Here is a 16592-nt window from a genome sequence, read left to right as displayed (position 1 = left end):
AGCGCTGAGTGGAGCGGAGTGAGTGATTTCCCTGGAGTGGTCCGTTGCCGAACAGGCCCTTAGAATAGATGAAGAGTCGTTTCCTCGGTGTTGTCTTGGCACAACTCACATTTATATGATGGTAGATAGAAAGATTTTCTGTGCAAAATATTTCTTGTACGGACTCCATCATGAAGAAGGAGCCAAAAGAAAATCTTGCGACACTAACACGAATATCCACAAAAAAGTCAGAATTTTTCGGAAACATTTTAACATTTTTCTTTTGCGTATTGTTCATCCGGGAGCAAATGCTCCCGGGAGATTGTTCTGAAAAAAAATACCCGCGGCTACAAAATTGTTAAGCATGAAATGCAACATCCAATCAGATCAACTCAAGCACCCGAGGTTTTATGCTTGTGCTTGCCACAAGATTATAGGTAACACGAGTGACACTGATAAATCACTTTTATTTAGGATGCCGTGGTGATCGAACGGCCAACCGACAGAACTGCCATTAAAGATTGATTGATGAGGGAGTAAACAAACATGAAACGAAGGGCCAGTAACCACGGATCAGAGCCCATCGTCGTACGCCACACCCGTGCCCTTGAGCCAGTAGCCGCCCTGGATGAACTGCCCCACGGTGAACTGCACGGCCACGCTCCGGTCCGTGATGACGCGGTACCCCGGCCACTTGACGCGCCCGGCCGTGCCGGCCCCGGGCCCCTCGTTCGCGTACTCCCCGTAGAAGAGCGTGCTGAGCGCGAAGTCCCCGTCCCACTCCAGCCACCCCCTCGGGTGGACGTGCGCGCCCAGGTACGACTGCATGTACACCGTCCGCGAGTAGGCCTTCCACGGCCGGCCCAGGAACGTCGGGGACGCCTCGGCCACGGGCGCCAGGTCGTCCGCGGGCACGACGCGGCACCGCTGGAGGGATGTGCCCGTGTTCTGGTTCGGGTCCGTCCTGCCCTGCGCGGTGACCGCGTTCTTCTGGCCGTGCGCGGGCCGGCGCGCGGTGATCACGCAGTTCTGGAGCACGACCGCCGCGTTGCCGAAGACGAAGTCGACGGTGCCGGAGACGAAGCAGTCGCGGTAGAACTGCCGCAGCTGGTGCGTGTAGAGGGTGTCCTGGTAGCCGTCGACGCGGCAGCGGTTTATGACGGCGCGGTCGGCGCTCACGCGCAGGGCCACCGCCTGGTGCTTCTCGGGCCCCGCCGTGTTCTCGATCCTGAGGTCCTGCAGGATGACCCCGTCGGCCGCCACGGCTGCAACATTCGAGTTCGACACACACAACCGTTAATCCTTGACGACTGTCCGCTTAATTCAGGACGCCATTAGCGGCCTTGCATACTGTTGTAAATGCGAGCCATCCATGGGTTCGACCGTGCAAGGCGATCACATTCACATGCTTGCTTTCAACCAAAGAGTGGAGAATCCGTAACGACCTTTCAGTACGTATACTTGTAGTACTACATACGTACGTACGTACGTACACGTGCAAAATTAATTGTGCGCCTTATGCCTGCGATGCATCACCGGCGTGCTTAGGAGAGCTGGTTAGGTGGTGGCGGAAATAAAAGCTAGCGCTTTTGATAACTAGTTGTAGAAAATGCTCGATATGTGCTATTTTTCTATGTGTCTTCCATCACTGTGTATGTGATCTAGATCTCGCTGTCCATTCTTTTCGGGTAATAGTTGGTACTAATCGTAACGGTATGGCGCAGCTACCACCGGCAGCTTCATTCTTTATACTTACTCTATCTCGTAAGAACAGGTACCAAACTTGTCCAACTAATTTAATTTAGGTGACTGGTTTACGGCCAGCAATCAGTGTATTGACTGACATAAACGTATGCACACCGTACATCTTGTATGCATGTTCTTGGCAAAACAGATTGATTTTGTGATGCCAAGATCGTCTCTATTGCACTAGCTAGAACGTGGCAATGCAAAGGCCGAAAGGCAGCAGGGTTTCAGGCTTTGATGCGGCCCTTCATCATGATAGAAAGAAAGAAGAAACTAGTAAAGTTTATCGAACATACTAAAGGTGCAATCGCGGTCATAGATGGGGAAATCAGTGCGAATCTCGGAAAGGCACAAAGCTAAGAGAGAACACGAAGCATCCTTACCTAGAGTGGCCGAGTTGAAAGTGGTGGCGCCGTCGACCACGTTGCGGCTGCCGGTGATCACTGTCGCGTCCATGCCGTCCCCCACGATCATCAGCTCGCGCTTCTTCTTCCCCACCTCCAGGTTCTCCTTGTACACCCCCTTCTTCACGTAGATCACGTACCGGCTCTTGCCGCGGTCCGGCGCCGCGTCCACCGCCGCCTGCACCGTCTTGTACTTGCCGCTCCCGTCCTTGGCCACCACCACGTCCGCCTGGACGGCGCCGGCGCGTGATCCTTCGAGGAGCGCACGGTCTGCAGTCGGCACCCACGATGGAAGCTCGTCTACCACCTCGGCGAGCATGTCGGCGGCGGCCGTGCCAGAGCCGACGGCGTTGAGCACGGCGAGCGACGCGCTCGCGAGGGACTTGAGTGGCTCCAGCTGCGCCCCCACGGCGTCGCGCGGTGGCCCGTCGTCGAGGCCGTCCAGGCACGTCACGTGGTCGGTGAGCACCGCGCTGAGCCACGTCCGCGCGTCTTCCGGCGCCACCGAGGCGTGGTCCGCCGCGCCGGCGAGACGGTCGCGCGCGAGCTCCATCAGGTGGACACAGTCCGCGAGCGCCGCGCGGTGCCTGGGGTCGCTGGCGCGCCGGTGCATGTCGGCCACCGCAACGGCGGCCGCGTCATGCTGGTCGAGGGACCTGACGAGTATCGCGCGAAGCACTTGCACCGGTCGGCTCGGGCGGGCGTCCGGAGACGCCAGGACGGCGTCGGCGACGATGGCGTGGCACGAGGCCGGGTCCGGGGAGTTCGTGCAGAGGTCCACCGTGACCGTGGCAGGGCTGAGGAGGAGGAAGGCGGCGAAGCAAAAGCAAAGCAGACTAGATAGGACGATCGGTGTGACCAAGAGAGCTTTGCTCGCGGAACAGCTTCTTTGTGGTGGAGAAGAGAGAAGGGGCTCGTTGATCGGATCCATGACGATTGTTGTGTAACCGATTAGAACTTGGAAATGCACTTGTCGAGTCTGTGTTAGTGGGTTATATAGGCGAGTGCATGATCTGGCCAGCTTAGCAGCTCTACTGCTTTCATGAATTTGCTCTGCGTAAGAGCTGTGGGATGTACTCGGTGCAAAACTCGCTTTTCAGCCCGAAGTGTGGTTTAGAACATCTCCAATGGCCGCATAAAAATTCCGTGCCCAACAAACATTATAGCGTGCACTGTAGCACTTTTAATGCCCCGGTACCAACTTTGCTTAGGCAGGCGTTCAAAAACGCGCGCCCAAAAGACAGACAGTGCAAATTGTGAAGCGGACGCAATCCGGCGCCCAAAATATGCTGCGCGCGATAGCGTTTTTCAGCGCGCACCCAAAAACTTTTAGCGCTACAGCTTCTGCTGGAGCTGCCCGGCGCCCAAAAAACTAAACTTTTAATGCGCGAAGCTCTTTTTGAGCGCCTGTTGAAGATGCTCTTAGTTTGTGCGAGAAGCTCTTTACGCTCAGCAGTCTGCAGCGCATGGTTCACCGTACAACTGTTCAATGCCCGGAAAGGGCCAGATTCCAACCATGTCTGGCTTATAGAAGCCCATGGGGAAAAGTAAAAGTTCATTTTCCCCACAAATATTGGCCAGTGCTATGGGTCGGCCAGGCGGAGGCAGCCACCCATCGGCCGTCTCCCCAAGGCCCTGCACGCGAACCAATCTGTGGTTGTGGTGGTTAGGTGGACAGTGGCATTCTCAACCCATCAGGGGTGATTTCCGGTGATATGCTTTCAGTGAGAGTCCTGTCGACTACGAGGTGTTTATGGTGATTTCATAAAATTTCATAGAGATAAGTGTATGCACGTTTATATAAACGCTTGTGTCTGTACTGTGTTCAGAAAAATAAAAGGCCCTGCATGCTGTGTTTATTTACATGTTTGCAGCACCCTCGTAGCATTTTCTCACGCGGTATGTAGAAAATAGGCCGGAATGAACGTCGCAACATTTCACATATGTCAATGCAGCAAAAAAAAATATGCGACAAGTATCGACCAGGCACAGTAAAGTTGTCGAGGAAAAGCCCTGTATGCAGCATAAGAGCCAACAGTCGCAGCAACAAAAAAAACACTTGCATCATGAACGCTACATTCGCCATAGGCATCCAGTGTCTTTGCAACATATCATCCGTGTGCTTGCATTAAATACCACTTGAGTTCACAACGTGTCAAAATAATGTATGGACTTTTCTTTCTACAAAATCACAACCATACGCCTTCATACTCACCTCAACATGCCACAATAAATGGAAAAATTATTTCCTTTCTATTATGCTACTAATATTTAATAAGTATTTTACAACTAAACAATAATTAAATACAATCAATTATGTGTTTTTAGTTTTACTTCCTATATTATTAGTGTCGATATTAATGTTTCATACAACCAGATTTCATTGAATTATATTGCAACCAATTCACGTAGAAAAATGCAAGCTATCATCTAGTATATTACTCCCTCCGTTCCACAATACTTGTCATGGTTTTAGTTCAGATTTGAAATAAAACTAAAACCGCGTCAAGTATTTTGGAACGGAGGGAGCACTAAATAGCTGATCCTCAATTTCTCTCAGCATGCCACCTCAACATGTACCTATGCATAGGAAAAGATTCACCTCAACATGGTAACCATGCAAAAAAGGGCCCGTCAAACATGCAACCATGCATGTGAATATTCAACAAATAATTTACAACTATAAACACAATTATATTACATGAGGCACATCCCACTTAGTGTCTGAGTTGTCTATCACGATCCAACGGCCTAGGAAGAACATTTTCAGATTTGCACGAAAACTGAGTTTCCATCTGATACATTGCCACTATACAATACACATATACAAATAAATGCCATATGTATTTTCCCTTTTTTCTTAAAATTATTAATCCAATATTAATGTTTCATACAGCAAAAAATTATTGACTGTATCACAACCAATTCTTGTAGCAACCCCAACGGATATATCATTTGGTATGAGTTAATTTGTGGTCCACTAGCTCGTCCATGGTGAACTAGTGGGTGATGTGGCACATAATCCATCGTGCACTAGGCCCATTATCCCTACATCAAAGTGGGGTTTTGCTTGCCGGCTTGCTTCACACACTTGTTGTTTTATTGCCCCTCAAAAAAAACTTGTTGTTTTATTCCTCTGTCAACTTTGAGATGTTGACACTAGTTGCTTGGACTTTTATTACCTTAGCTTGACCACATATATAATGACTTGGACTAGATAGGACCGTGGGTAAGATTAGTTTTACTCTCTCATACTCAAATTATTTGAAGTTCTAAGTTTGTTACAGGTAAAACTTCTTTAAATTCGACCAAGTCTACAAAAAAAAGCCAACATCTACAACACTAATTAGTTCAATAGATTCGTCATTTGATAAAATGTTCTTTCTAGTTAAAAAATCAAAAATATTTATTGAAATTTGTGATCTGTTTTTTAAGTCGCAAATATTTTACAAATTGTGAAATATTATATTAAATTCATGACTTTTTTTTCAGTTCACGAACATTTTATCAAATTGAGGAAATAAAAAAGTATTTTAATGTAACACTTCAAAATAAAAAAACATGTGAAAAAACCATTCAAAACCCCCCCATCAAACTCTCAGCATCATCGCACTCTGGGCCAGCCCTTTCCACATTCAGGCAGGGAGGGAGTGCGTGATTGCGGCAAGAGCTCATAATCAGCACCTTGAACACGCAAGTGGAGCAAGCCTCGGCATAACTTTGCGCATCGCTCGGCTTGACGCGCTCCCTCTCCTTGCATATGATTTATCTGCTGATTTTCATAAAAAAAGTGGACACTCCGGATTTTTGTATACTAAATAAATTTATAAATTCATTTTTTTGCAGATCTAAGAAAGCTAACAAATTGTTCATAAATTTGAAATTTTTCAATACTTTGGAAAAAGTTTTGTGGATTTGCAATTGAAAAGGTTCAAGAATTTAAAGAACAACAAAAATGAAAAGAAGAGGAAAAGAAGTAACTAAAAATAAAAAGGAAAAGGACAATCAAAACTGGAAAGAAAACCGAAAGAAAAAACAATTAAACGGAAGAAAAATGCACCGGGAAGGAGCTTCCAAAATTGTAATGCAACTAGGCAAAGAAGAGAGGCCTGGTTGGAAGGGACGGCTGCGGCATCAAGGTCAAGTAATGAAGAAGGATCTTGGAAGTCCTTGTGGAAAACGGAGGTATCCGGAAAGCTGAGAATGTTCTTGTGGCGACTCGCCAAACAATCAATCCCCACTGAGGATATTAGGGCGCACAGACACATGGCCACTTCAAGCTCATGCGGCTTCTGTGGCGCCCATGACTCGTGGTGCCATTCTCTCCTCGATTGCACGGTATCCAGGTGCATGTGGGCGCTAGTTGATGAGGACTTAAGTGCAACTTTGGTTGCTAACACAGAAACAAACGCAAGAAACTGGCTGTTTACCCTTATTGAAACACTCCAACATGAACAGTTCATAAGAGTTGCAGTCACACTTTGGGCAATTTGGACGTCGAGGCGCAAGGCAATCCATGAAGGGATTTTCCAAACTCCACATGCAATATATAATTTTATCACACACTTCATTGGTGAATTGGATGTTGTGAGAGAAGGGGAGCCTAGAAGAACAGGGCCAATTCAGATAACAAGTGCCTCGCAGAGACCAAAAGCCTCACCAGAGAACTTTGTTAAAATACAAGTTGATGCTGGTGTGAGGGCCTCAAGAGGAGGATCGGCGGTAGCGGTATGTCGTGACAGAAATGGGACTTATCTGGGAAGTTCTGCACTGGTGATTGCGGGAGTGGCGGACCCAGCAACCCTGAAGGCGATTGCTTGCAGAGAGGCTATTGCGTTGGCTCAAGACTTAAATGTGCAGCAAGCTATGATCACTTCAGACTCGAAGCAAGTCATAGGAGATATCCATGGAGGGAATCAAGGAGTATATGGTCTGATTATATCTGAAATAAAAGCTAGAGCCTCCCTCTTAACTTGTACCTTTTCTTTTGAAGGTCGTGCAACCAATATGGATGCACATAGATTAGTAAAGTTTGCTTTATCCTTAGCTCCGGGACGTCATGTATGGCTTGGCCAGCCTCATACCCCGACTCGTATCCCACACTTTGTGATTTTTGATTAATAAAGTTTGGCTTTACCCCTCAAAAAAAAAACCAGCGCTCGCGAAACATGCAGGCGCGCTTCATACAGTTGACGCGGAATGTTGACCAGCACTTAATGTGTTAAATATGAAATGTCGATTGTTCCTTACCCAGCGCATTATGCGTGTTATGGGACCTCTTGCCTAACTCACTCTCTTCATGCATGAATAAGCCTAGCGGGTCTTTTAGATTTATTCTACTGTACAAATTATCAGAATGTTTAATGGGCTTGCTTCATATAAATGGACTCATCTTTTTATATATATATAAAATGCAGCAGAACCTCTTCTGGCCTCTGGATCTCTGTGTAGTGCCATTTTCTGCGAGGTGCACTGTTTTTCTGTTTATTTTGCGCTGGTGCACTGTATTGGCATAACCGCAAGCACTTTTTTTTGCGGTGGAATCACAAGCACGTTCTACACAGCAGAGAATCTAGAATACAACCTCTGTAACTACTAAAACGACTTGTAAAAAAAATGCAGGGGCAGTAATTCGATAGCACACGAACCATTCCCAAGTTTAACGCAGTCATTTTCTTCTGACAAGAGAGTGGAAAATTTCAAATTTCAGTTCGAAGTACACCACGTACACCACGGCCACCACCAACTTTATTATTCATTCAGGATGCTGCTACATGAACGTAATGTAAAGAAAAGAATGAGCGCGAAAAAGCAAGGGCGTCCATCCACGGGGCCAAAGCATCCAAGCATCCACATCCTTTCGGCAACCCCACGCGACCCCGCTCTGCTATCCGTAGTTTTTTTCTCGAATACGCATAGCATGCGTATCATCCGTAGTTGAGCCGGAATATGTCATTCTGCACGAAGAAGCTTCCCTGCTCGTTGGGCACCAGCTGAAACATCTGGGCAACACAGGCCAGATGCCCAGATCAACATCCAAAACACATCCCAGAACACAAAAGGAGGCGTGACTGAGAAGAGATGGGTTTCTTAGTTACCTGGCTGAACCTGAGCTGGTGCTCCTCGCCGGCGAGCTGGAGGTTGCCGCTGACGAACACGAGGATGGCGCCGGGGAAGGAGGGCGTGGGCTGGCAGTCGATGGTGCAGATGGAGTGCCGGCATTGCTCGAAGGGCAGCTGGGCCAGCTTCAGGCCGATCTCCGCGGCGCCGGCCACGCGGTGGCCCTCGAAGGACAGGACGGAGGTGCCGCCGTAGAGCGCGGCGAGCGCGCCGCGGTTGCCGTCGAACGTCTGGTAGTAGTACTCCACGAAGGCCCTGCCAACCACGTCGCACTCGCTCCCCGCTCCCCCGCCGCCCTCCTTCCCCTGCCCGTCCATGCGCTCCGTTGTATTAGCTCGGCGCGGCTCGACCTCTCGTGCTCTGGACCTCCGCAGCTGCAACGGACACGAGCGCTCCGCGCCCCGGCTTTTTGTAGGCGCGGCGCCGTATGGGGCGAACGATTTTGTGCAGTCGGAATGAAAACTGCTGCTTCGCTTTGCCTTTATTCCGATCGCGTAGATCGCACGCGGCACGCCCACTCCCACTCTGCCAGTGCGTGGAGTCCGCGGACGGAAGGGCGGAGTAGGAGGAAAGGGACAGATTCTTCAGCAGAAGAGCCGATGAGTTAGCAAAAACTTTGAAAAAAGTTTATCAAACGAAATTCAAAAAATCTGAAATTTTGCTACATCAAACTTTATCATATGTTTGAGGTTCTTGCCAAGTTTCATCGAAAAATAACATCCGAGGAGCTTTCACCGAAAAAAACAAATTCACTGCTGAAAATAACATCCGAGGAGCTTAACCTTTTTTCACTCGGAGTCTATGTCATGGTTGCAAGAAAAGTACTGATTCGCAATAGTCCATGAATGGTGAAGAATGATAAATCATTTTCGGGTGACATATTGTATTTGTCACAAAATAATACTCCCTCCGTCCTATAATCAGTGTCAAAACATTCTTATATTATGAACAGAGGGGGTATGTACTAGCTTGTTCCAGAAAAAGGGAAGGTGCGTATAGTTTGCTCAATTTCACAGATGGTATATGAACTTGTTAAGAAAAGGTTATGTATATCCAAGAATTTTCCCACTCACTCCGTCAGGTTGAGCTCAAGAAGACAGATGGTATATAAAACTCAACCAGTAGCTGCATTTACCCAGCCGGTGGTTGCTTTCGGTGAGTGAAATGTGACATTATGTCATCCTTGCGTGGCCATAGGCACTTTCACCGACCAAACCAAATGGGATAGCACATGAGCATTATTATTATTTTTTGTCGAGGGAATGCTCATGTGCAGTTTTTTTTTTTTGAGTGGCACATGCACATGCGCAGTTGTGCATCTGTTCGTAACTGAAAAACTTGGGCCGGATTCCTTTCGGTCAAAATGAACTTCCCCTTTACAGGCCTGCCTAGCCCAACCAGCCCAAAGCCCCCGAGCTTGCTGAACATTTGTGCGAGACGACGGAGCCCAGCGCGAAACAGTGGCTTTTCTCTATGATTGACACTAGAACATGAAGGTGCGCTTTGCCACGCCCGCTCATATTGACAACAAATACTTAGACTATTTTTGAAAAATCCAAGCAGTGTTTAAGAAAAATCAAATAATTTGTATGGGTCCAAATATATGTGAGAGATGTTTTCAAGAGAACTGTTCAAAGTGTTAAGCTCTACAGGCTAGGTGCGTCTCAGCGGTGCCCTGACACCGTAACAAATTACAAACCATGATATAGACGGACGATAAGTTGAATTTTATCACATATAACTTAGCTTTTTGGATCTAACTCCCAATAAAGAAATCAACTGTACAATATTCGAATTGACTCAAGCGCAGCTTTAATCCTCAAGGTGTGTCAGGTACACATAAAAACGCCAAATCCAAATGTCATGCTATGAATTTTATTCATGCCACGCCGACCACTGATTTTAGCAGTAAGAGATCTCACAACTAATGGACTGTTTTTCTTAGACAACCTGGGCGTAGGTGAGGGTGCATAGATCGTCGACATGGGCCTTGTCAAATCATTCTAGGAATAGAAAGATACCTTTACAATTTCATGGCATCTGGAGAAGTAAAAGTAAGATTGCATTCAGATGTGCAATCTTGGGCAACTCATTCAGCTGAAAATTTAAACTTCTCATAAAATCATAAAACATACTTAATAGTCTGTGTGCCTTGCATTCATAAATGGCTTCGGCTTCACCGGTTGCCTGCAGTACTTGCCAAAGAGAGGATCTAGGGCTCAAAAGCATAAAAATCATAGATCAAACAGTGTTAATACAGTGCAACAAGCTTTCTTAACCAAACTAAATCCTAAAGCTTGAAAAAGGAACACAAGATTGCTAACATGGGCACTCACCCTACGCTCCGCGTGCATGTAATACTTTTAGGAGCACTGTGTGCTCAACAACATGAAAATTGACTTTCAGAAATTAATAGTGAATATGGACTCTAGAGAAAGGGGGAAATAGTTCCAGAAATAAATTATGCGCATAATATATTCAAGAATAACACGTCAAAATCTGAAAAAAGAAATTACAATAGGAGACCAAATGTGTTTTAGTCACAAGTGTAAACAAAGACTGAACTTCTCATTTATCAGAGACCGGTGGATAAAAGAAGATGTTATTCCTAATAGCATGGCACAAATCTACCATTAGCATGGCCACGAAGAAACTAAATGCTCAGCTCACTTGATTAGCACTTGAACCACATAATTAAGATGAATTTATTTAATTTGAACCGGTGCCAAGATGAATTAAGCTAGACAGAAATATCACAGAACCGGAATCAATGTCATGCTCGCTTGGACAAATTCAAGGTTCTTTGTACCTATGCATATTCAGAATTTCAGTACCAATTCCCGGCCTTCCTCAGAAGGATCTTCTCACATGGGAATTCAAACCGAACACACTGAGACATAAAAACAGAATTTGATGTTTGTCAAAGAGCATCCAGAAGTGCAGAACACGAAGGAAAAATCAGAAGGGGAGAGGGCTGGACTCTGTTCCTGGGTCCGCATCATTGGGAAGAGCAGAGGCGACAAGAAAGCACGCGAGAAAGCAGGTATCTAGTGCCTCCATCGCCACCGCGAAACCAGCCAGGTAGTTTGCCCAACAGCCGGCGGTGAAAGCCCACGGCGCGGGCGGCCGCCGGAGCCACCATTAAATAAATAAATACACGAACACTGCAGGACAGTAAATATTAAAACAGAAAGAAAGGGGCTATGGAGGAAGTGTAGAGGGGGGGAGGGGGTGGACCGTATTGGCGGATCGACGGTGCATCGAGGAGGGAGGAACGCCGGCGCATCGAGAGGAGGAAGGATGGCGGCATGGAGGAGCTGTTCGTTCGGGGGTGACCTGGGCTGTTAGCGTACGATTGGGAATAAGTGAGCCTTGACGGCCCAATTACTCAAAGGAAGAGGGGGTCGTTCGGCGGAGCAGCGGCCCGCGAGACGGCGTGCGACGTTCCCGGACGAGTAAGGACACCCGATTTTGATCTACACTGTATGTTTGATGATCCGACGTCTGTGACAGTGAAATCGCTGTGGAGGCTCGTAGCTAGCCCCGTTATAGTGTTTCTCAATTTTGTCGCACGCTGCTTTTGAAACTGTCAGTAACACTTTGGGCGATTTGGTGGGCGAGATGAAAGGCGATCCATGAGGAGATTTACCAGAGTCCTGCGGCCACGTATCAGTTCATATGTAACTTTATCCGGGAGCTAGAACTTATGCCTCGGAAGGTTAGTTTACCCAGAGGCAGCAGGAACACGGCGACCCGGCCCAAGGCTCCTCCAGCAGGTTTTATGAAGATCCATGTAGATGCCAGCATTGCAAGGAGCCAGAACAGGGGAGCAGCATCGGCCGTGTGCAGAAATGACGAGGGCAAGTTCATGGGAAGTTCTTCCCTAATCATAAACGGAATCAATGATGCAGCCACGATGGAAGCTATTGCATGTCGCGAAGCCTTTGCCTTAGCGGATGATCTGATGCTACAAAACTTCGTAATAGCGTCTGATTCGAAGCAAATAGTGAATGATGTACACAAGGGCACTAATGGTGCTTATGGCACCATCATCTCAGAGGTTAAGAATAGAATTTTAATGTATAACTGCATGATTACTTTCAAAGGCCGAGCTGTTAATAGCGACGCCGAAAGATTAGCCAAGTTCTCAAACTCTTTAATCCGGGAAGACACATATGATTGCTTCAGCCGCATGATCCCTTTGTAATGCCACTTTACGTGGATTTTGAGCAATAAAACTTGGTGATAGCCCTAAAAAAATCTACACCGGGACTTATCAAATCCGGCCATTGTACGTTCACGAATTTCCCCGGCCATGTCCGCGGATCCATCCGGACGGACCCTCATATCTCATGTTTGGCATCCACATATATTAAATCCAGACTCTCAAAACAATGCAAATCCATGCACGTCCATCGTACATGCCAATGTCGCAAGTAAATGACAAACATTGGTACAGAAAATACGTAGCTCTCACATAAAACTTATTTCAAATGCACAACTCAAACATTAGCTCTTTGGTTTTCATTATGGATCCATATATGCTTAACAAGATCATTGAGTAGTTGTGCGTGCATCGGATGATCTTGAAGATTCTAATGCATCTGTAGAAAGTTCATAAGCTGAGCTGCATCTGGATCTTCCGGGGTTTGAACTTGCTCTCCAGACGCTTCAAAATCATTGGTTTGAGCAACATACCCTCATCCTCAACAATTATATTGTGCAAAATAACACAACATGTCATGAGTTACCACAAAGTTTATGATTCCCACATCATTGCAACTTCACGAACAATTCCCCAACAAAGTTGAAGCATTTTGAATGCCCTCTCAACATCCTTCCTAGCTGCTTCCCGCATTGTTGCAAAGTGACTTTGTTTGTTGCCCCGTGGTTTTTCGCAAATGTCACCGACTGAGGATAGATGACATCGGCAAGATAGTATCTCATGTTGTAGTCATGGCCGTTGACATGTAGTTGTACGGCGGCTATTTCCCTGTTATGAAACCTCCTGAACACCGGAGATTGTTGATGTCGTTGCGAGAACCCGACATTCCAAGAAAGCATGCCAAATCCATAAGTCATGTGATGCCATTGCTTTCAGTATGATGATGGCTCTTTGGTGTGACCTTGATACGTTCCGTGTAAATTTTTGGGGCAGTTCTTCCATTGTCAATGCATGCAATCAATTGATCCGAGAGTTCCTGGAAACCCTCTGGCCTCTTCAATAGCCAACAACTTTTCTGTGCCCTGCGCATTTGGTTCTGTCAGATGCTCTGCTCCAAACACCTGTACCACGGCGCGAGCAAACTTGACAGTAGTCTTTAGACATGTGCTCTTCTCCATCCTGACCATCTCACCAACAACATCTGCGGCAGTACCAAGTGCAAGCATCCTCAGAGAAGACGCGCAGTTCTGCTTAGCAGAGAAAGAAAGTTGGCCGCATCAATTCCTTATGAGCTTGAAGTAGTCATTGTATGCTTCCACTCCCTCCACAAATGCGCAAAAACAATAGTTTCCGCATGCAAAAAGGGCGACAAAACCATGGATCATCCGAAAAAGGTGGGTTCGGAGCAAAGTAGTCCTTCTGCAGTAGCCATGCTCCGGACACCCTATCCCGATCGATCACTCTTCTCCCTTTGATTAAGGTCTTGAAGTTGAGAATATGCTCCATATGCCGGTCCATTTTCTCTTGCATGCTCATGTCCACTTTGTCCAAATCTGAGGAATCGAAGAACTCGTCTTGAATCATTTGATCAAGCTCCATTGGTTCATACTCCTCGTCCGACGAAATATCGAAATTCATTGTTTTCCTTCAAAAACTCATAAAAACTAGGTCGGACAATGTGTCGAACGCATAGAGTGCAAGGAGGGGGGGGGGGGTTGCCGGACGTACCGTGGTGGCGTTCAGGCCGGCGTCGAGGAGGGGAGACAGGAGTGTTGTTCCGGTGCTGGCGACGCAGACTCAAAACGGCTACGGAGCGTGCGTGGCGGCGGAGCTGCGAGACGGAAGTCGCGAAGGAGGAAGAAGAAAGAAAAGAGCAAATGAATCCGGTAAGTCAAGGGAATGTATTTGATGTAAATTATGATGGGATGGGGTTGTCTGGTCCGACGTAACGAACATGCCCGGGTGCCCCATATCCGTGCGGACATTTGAGGTGAGTTTGGGCGTCCGGAACCCACGTCCTATAGTTGTCGCTGTTGCCGCTCGTGATGTGTGTTTGCCGACTGCGACGCCGAGCAAAAGGGCACGAACGGTGCGGGCCGAGGCTGGGAGCTGACGATGCCGCTACTTCGCTCACGCCGCATGCAGGGATGCGCCGCACCGCGCCGCCGGACGGAGCCGCTCCCAGCACTGGTCGTTGGCCGCGCCTTGGCCGGTGTGCGTTGATGGTAGTTAGGCCTCTCTTTTTCGGCGTTCGCCATGGCCTGTGTTCTTGTGAATGCGACATCGCATTCAGTGAGGAGGCCAGGGTTGAGACGCATCTCTGCTCTTCTTCATCTTCTCTTTGTTGTTGGTCTTTTGAGATAAAGGAAGTACAGGATTGATCGTTTTTTGTAGGCAGGCAAGTCCTGCCGCCATGGCTGTCTCTCTGAGCGCAGACCATGGGTCGTGTGCGGCTGTGCGCGCCTCCCGCCGTCGTACATGGAATGCCGGTACTACCCTTCACATCGTATGCATGGAGTTAATTACATGATAGTATCATATTTGGGGTGGTGGTGGCGAATTGGTATCAAGATTGGTAATTTTTACGTGTCAGTATCAAGTTTGAGGCTAGCCGTTTCAAAAAAGTCTAAATCGTATATAAACCCGTATTAATGGTGTATTTGACCGACGGGGCCGTCTGGCAGGTGCCTATGCGGCATGTTTTTGCAGAAAACCCCCTTACTTTATATGCAATCACATAAATGCCCATTATTTTGGGAGAAAAAGGTCTCTTGACAGATTGTTTTTCGTTTGCAAGTTTTCACGGACTCGTTTGAAAGTTTCCGTCGAATAGGACAAGTAAACAACAGAAACTAAAAATCACGCGCGGGGAGATTCAAACCCACGACCTGTCGTCTAAGAGCTGGACGACCTAGCCATCCGGCCACAGCATCGGTGTTGATTGCACACAGGCCAAACTTTTATTATACTAATATGGCGGATGGGCCCAGCGAGGCCTGCATGTTTTTTTCCGTTTCGCGTTTTACTAGCGCGCGTGCTGGGCACATTCGTTGCCCGTTTTTTTTTTTGAGGGGTGCCCAGGTTTCTTTTCATTTCATTTCATTTCTCTTTAGTTTTGTTTCTGCTTTTGGCTTATTTTTAGGTTTTCTTCCTTTCTTTTTCTTTATTTTTTCTTCTTCTATTTTTATTCACTGGGCTGGTCTTTCTCCTGGATTTTTCACATACTCAGGACATATTTAAGATAGGCTTTAGTATATGATGAACATGTTTTCAAATACGCATGAAAAAAAATTAATGTACGCTGAGCACTTTTTTTTATTGCATACATAGAATAATTTTTTAATGCACAATGAATCTTTCTTTACAAATAGTGAATATTTTTTACGTGAACTTTTTTTAATTTATGGTGACATTTTCTTAATACACAATGAATTTTTTTGACAATGCATATTTCAAAAAATATTTCAGCATGTATTAAGAACTTAGCGTGTAAAATCATTCTTGCATTTGAAGACACACGTCAATTTTTTTAAATAAAAGTTGAACAGTTTTAATGCATTTCCAGAATTTATTATGATTACATAATTATTTTTAATACATGTTGTCAACTTTTGAACTAACTGCACATTTAAGAAAATACAATTAATACACGAGTAACTCAAAGAAACCTCTGTGTTTGGCATATTTTTTTTTAATAATTCTGTATTTGAATAATAAAATGAGGATACACAACAATTGTGCATACTTGTGGTTCTGCGTGAAGACACTTGACCGAACACGTTACCTTTTTTTAGCTCACCGAACATGTTAACTTTTTTTTTGAGACAAACCGAACACGTTACCTGAGGGGCGAACAAACGCGTCGATAAATTTTGGGTCATGCGCACCCTCGCTAGGCCCAATCGCCCGGCCCAACGTGTCCAACCTAGTGCAAAAGTTTTCTCGCCTGCTTTCTTACCTGAGTGTCGACCTGGCGTGGTGGCTAGCGCGCTCCGTTATTGTTCGGCACTTCTGCAGGTCGCGGGTTCGATTAACCCTTTTTCGCCCAAAATAATGGGCATTTATGTGATTGCGTATAAAGTAAGGGGGGTTTCTGCAAAAAACATGCCATGTAGGCACCTGCCAAATGGGCCCGTCGATCAGATACACCGTCAATACGGGTTTATACACAATTTAGA

The 16592-nt window shown here is 46.6% G+C and overlaps 2 protein-coding genes across 2 annotated transcripts; both read right to left on the bottom strand.

Annotated features, from left to right (window-relative positions):
* Positions 1-337: 337 nt before the first annotated feature.
* Positions 338-3258, bottom strand: LOC125545026 (pectinesterase). Its single transcript, XM_048708865.1, has 2 exons — positions 2109-3258; positions 338-1244 (listed from the first exon to the last, which is right to left on the bottom strand). The coding sequence occupies exons 1-2, from the start codon at positions 3058-3060 to the stop codon at positions 553-555; spliced, it is 1644 nt and encodes a 547-aa protein (XP_048564822.1). The 5' UTR covers positions 3061-3258; the 3' UTR covers positions 338-552.
* A 4575-nt stretch (positions 3259-7833) lies between these two features.
* On the bottom strand, positions 7834-8685 carry LOC125548714 (nuclear transport factor 2B-like). Its single transcript, XM_048712266.1, has 2 exons — positions 8228-8685; positions 7834-8131 (listed from the first exon to the last, which is right to left on the bottom strand). The coding sequence occupies exons 1-2, from the start codon at positions 8564-8566 to the stop codon at positions 8057-8059; spliced, it is 414 nt and encodes a 137-aa protein (XP_048568223.1). The 5' UTR covers positions 8567-8685; the 3' UTR covers positions 7834-8056.
* Between the last annotated feature and the right edge of the window lie 7907 nt (positions 8686-16592).

This window comes from Triticum urartu, chromosome 3 (genome assembly GCF_003073215.2).
Source record: "Triticum urartu cultivar G1812 chromosome 3, Tu2.1, whole genome shotgun sequence".
NCBI lineage: Eukaryota > Viridiplantae > Streptophyta > Magnoliopsida > Poales > Poaceae > Triticum > Triticum urartu.
The sequence above is the reverse complement of the archived record's forward strand: the minus strand, read 5'-3'. Positions and strand labels throughout refer to the sequence as shown.

Bases quoted from the DNA above. Each gene is read 5' to 3' on its own strand.
- LOC125545026 (XM_048708865.1), bottom strand. From the start codon at position 3,060: ATGGATCCGATCAACGAGCCCCTTCTCTCTTCTCCACCACAAAGAAGC. The intron at 1,245-2,108 runs GTAAGGATGCTT...CGAATGTTGCAG, and splicing joins TTTCAACTCGGCCACTCTAG to CCGTGGCGGCCGACGGGGTC.
- LOC125548714 (XM_048712266.1), bottom strand. From the start codon at position 8,566: ATGGACGGGCAGGGGAAGGAGGGCGGCGGGGGAGCGGGGAGCGAGTGC. The intron at 8,132-8,227 runs GTAACTAAGAAA...TGTGTTGCCCAG, and splicing joins ACCAGCTCAGGTTCAGCCAG to ATGTTTCAGCTGGTGCCCAA.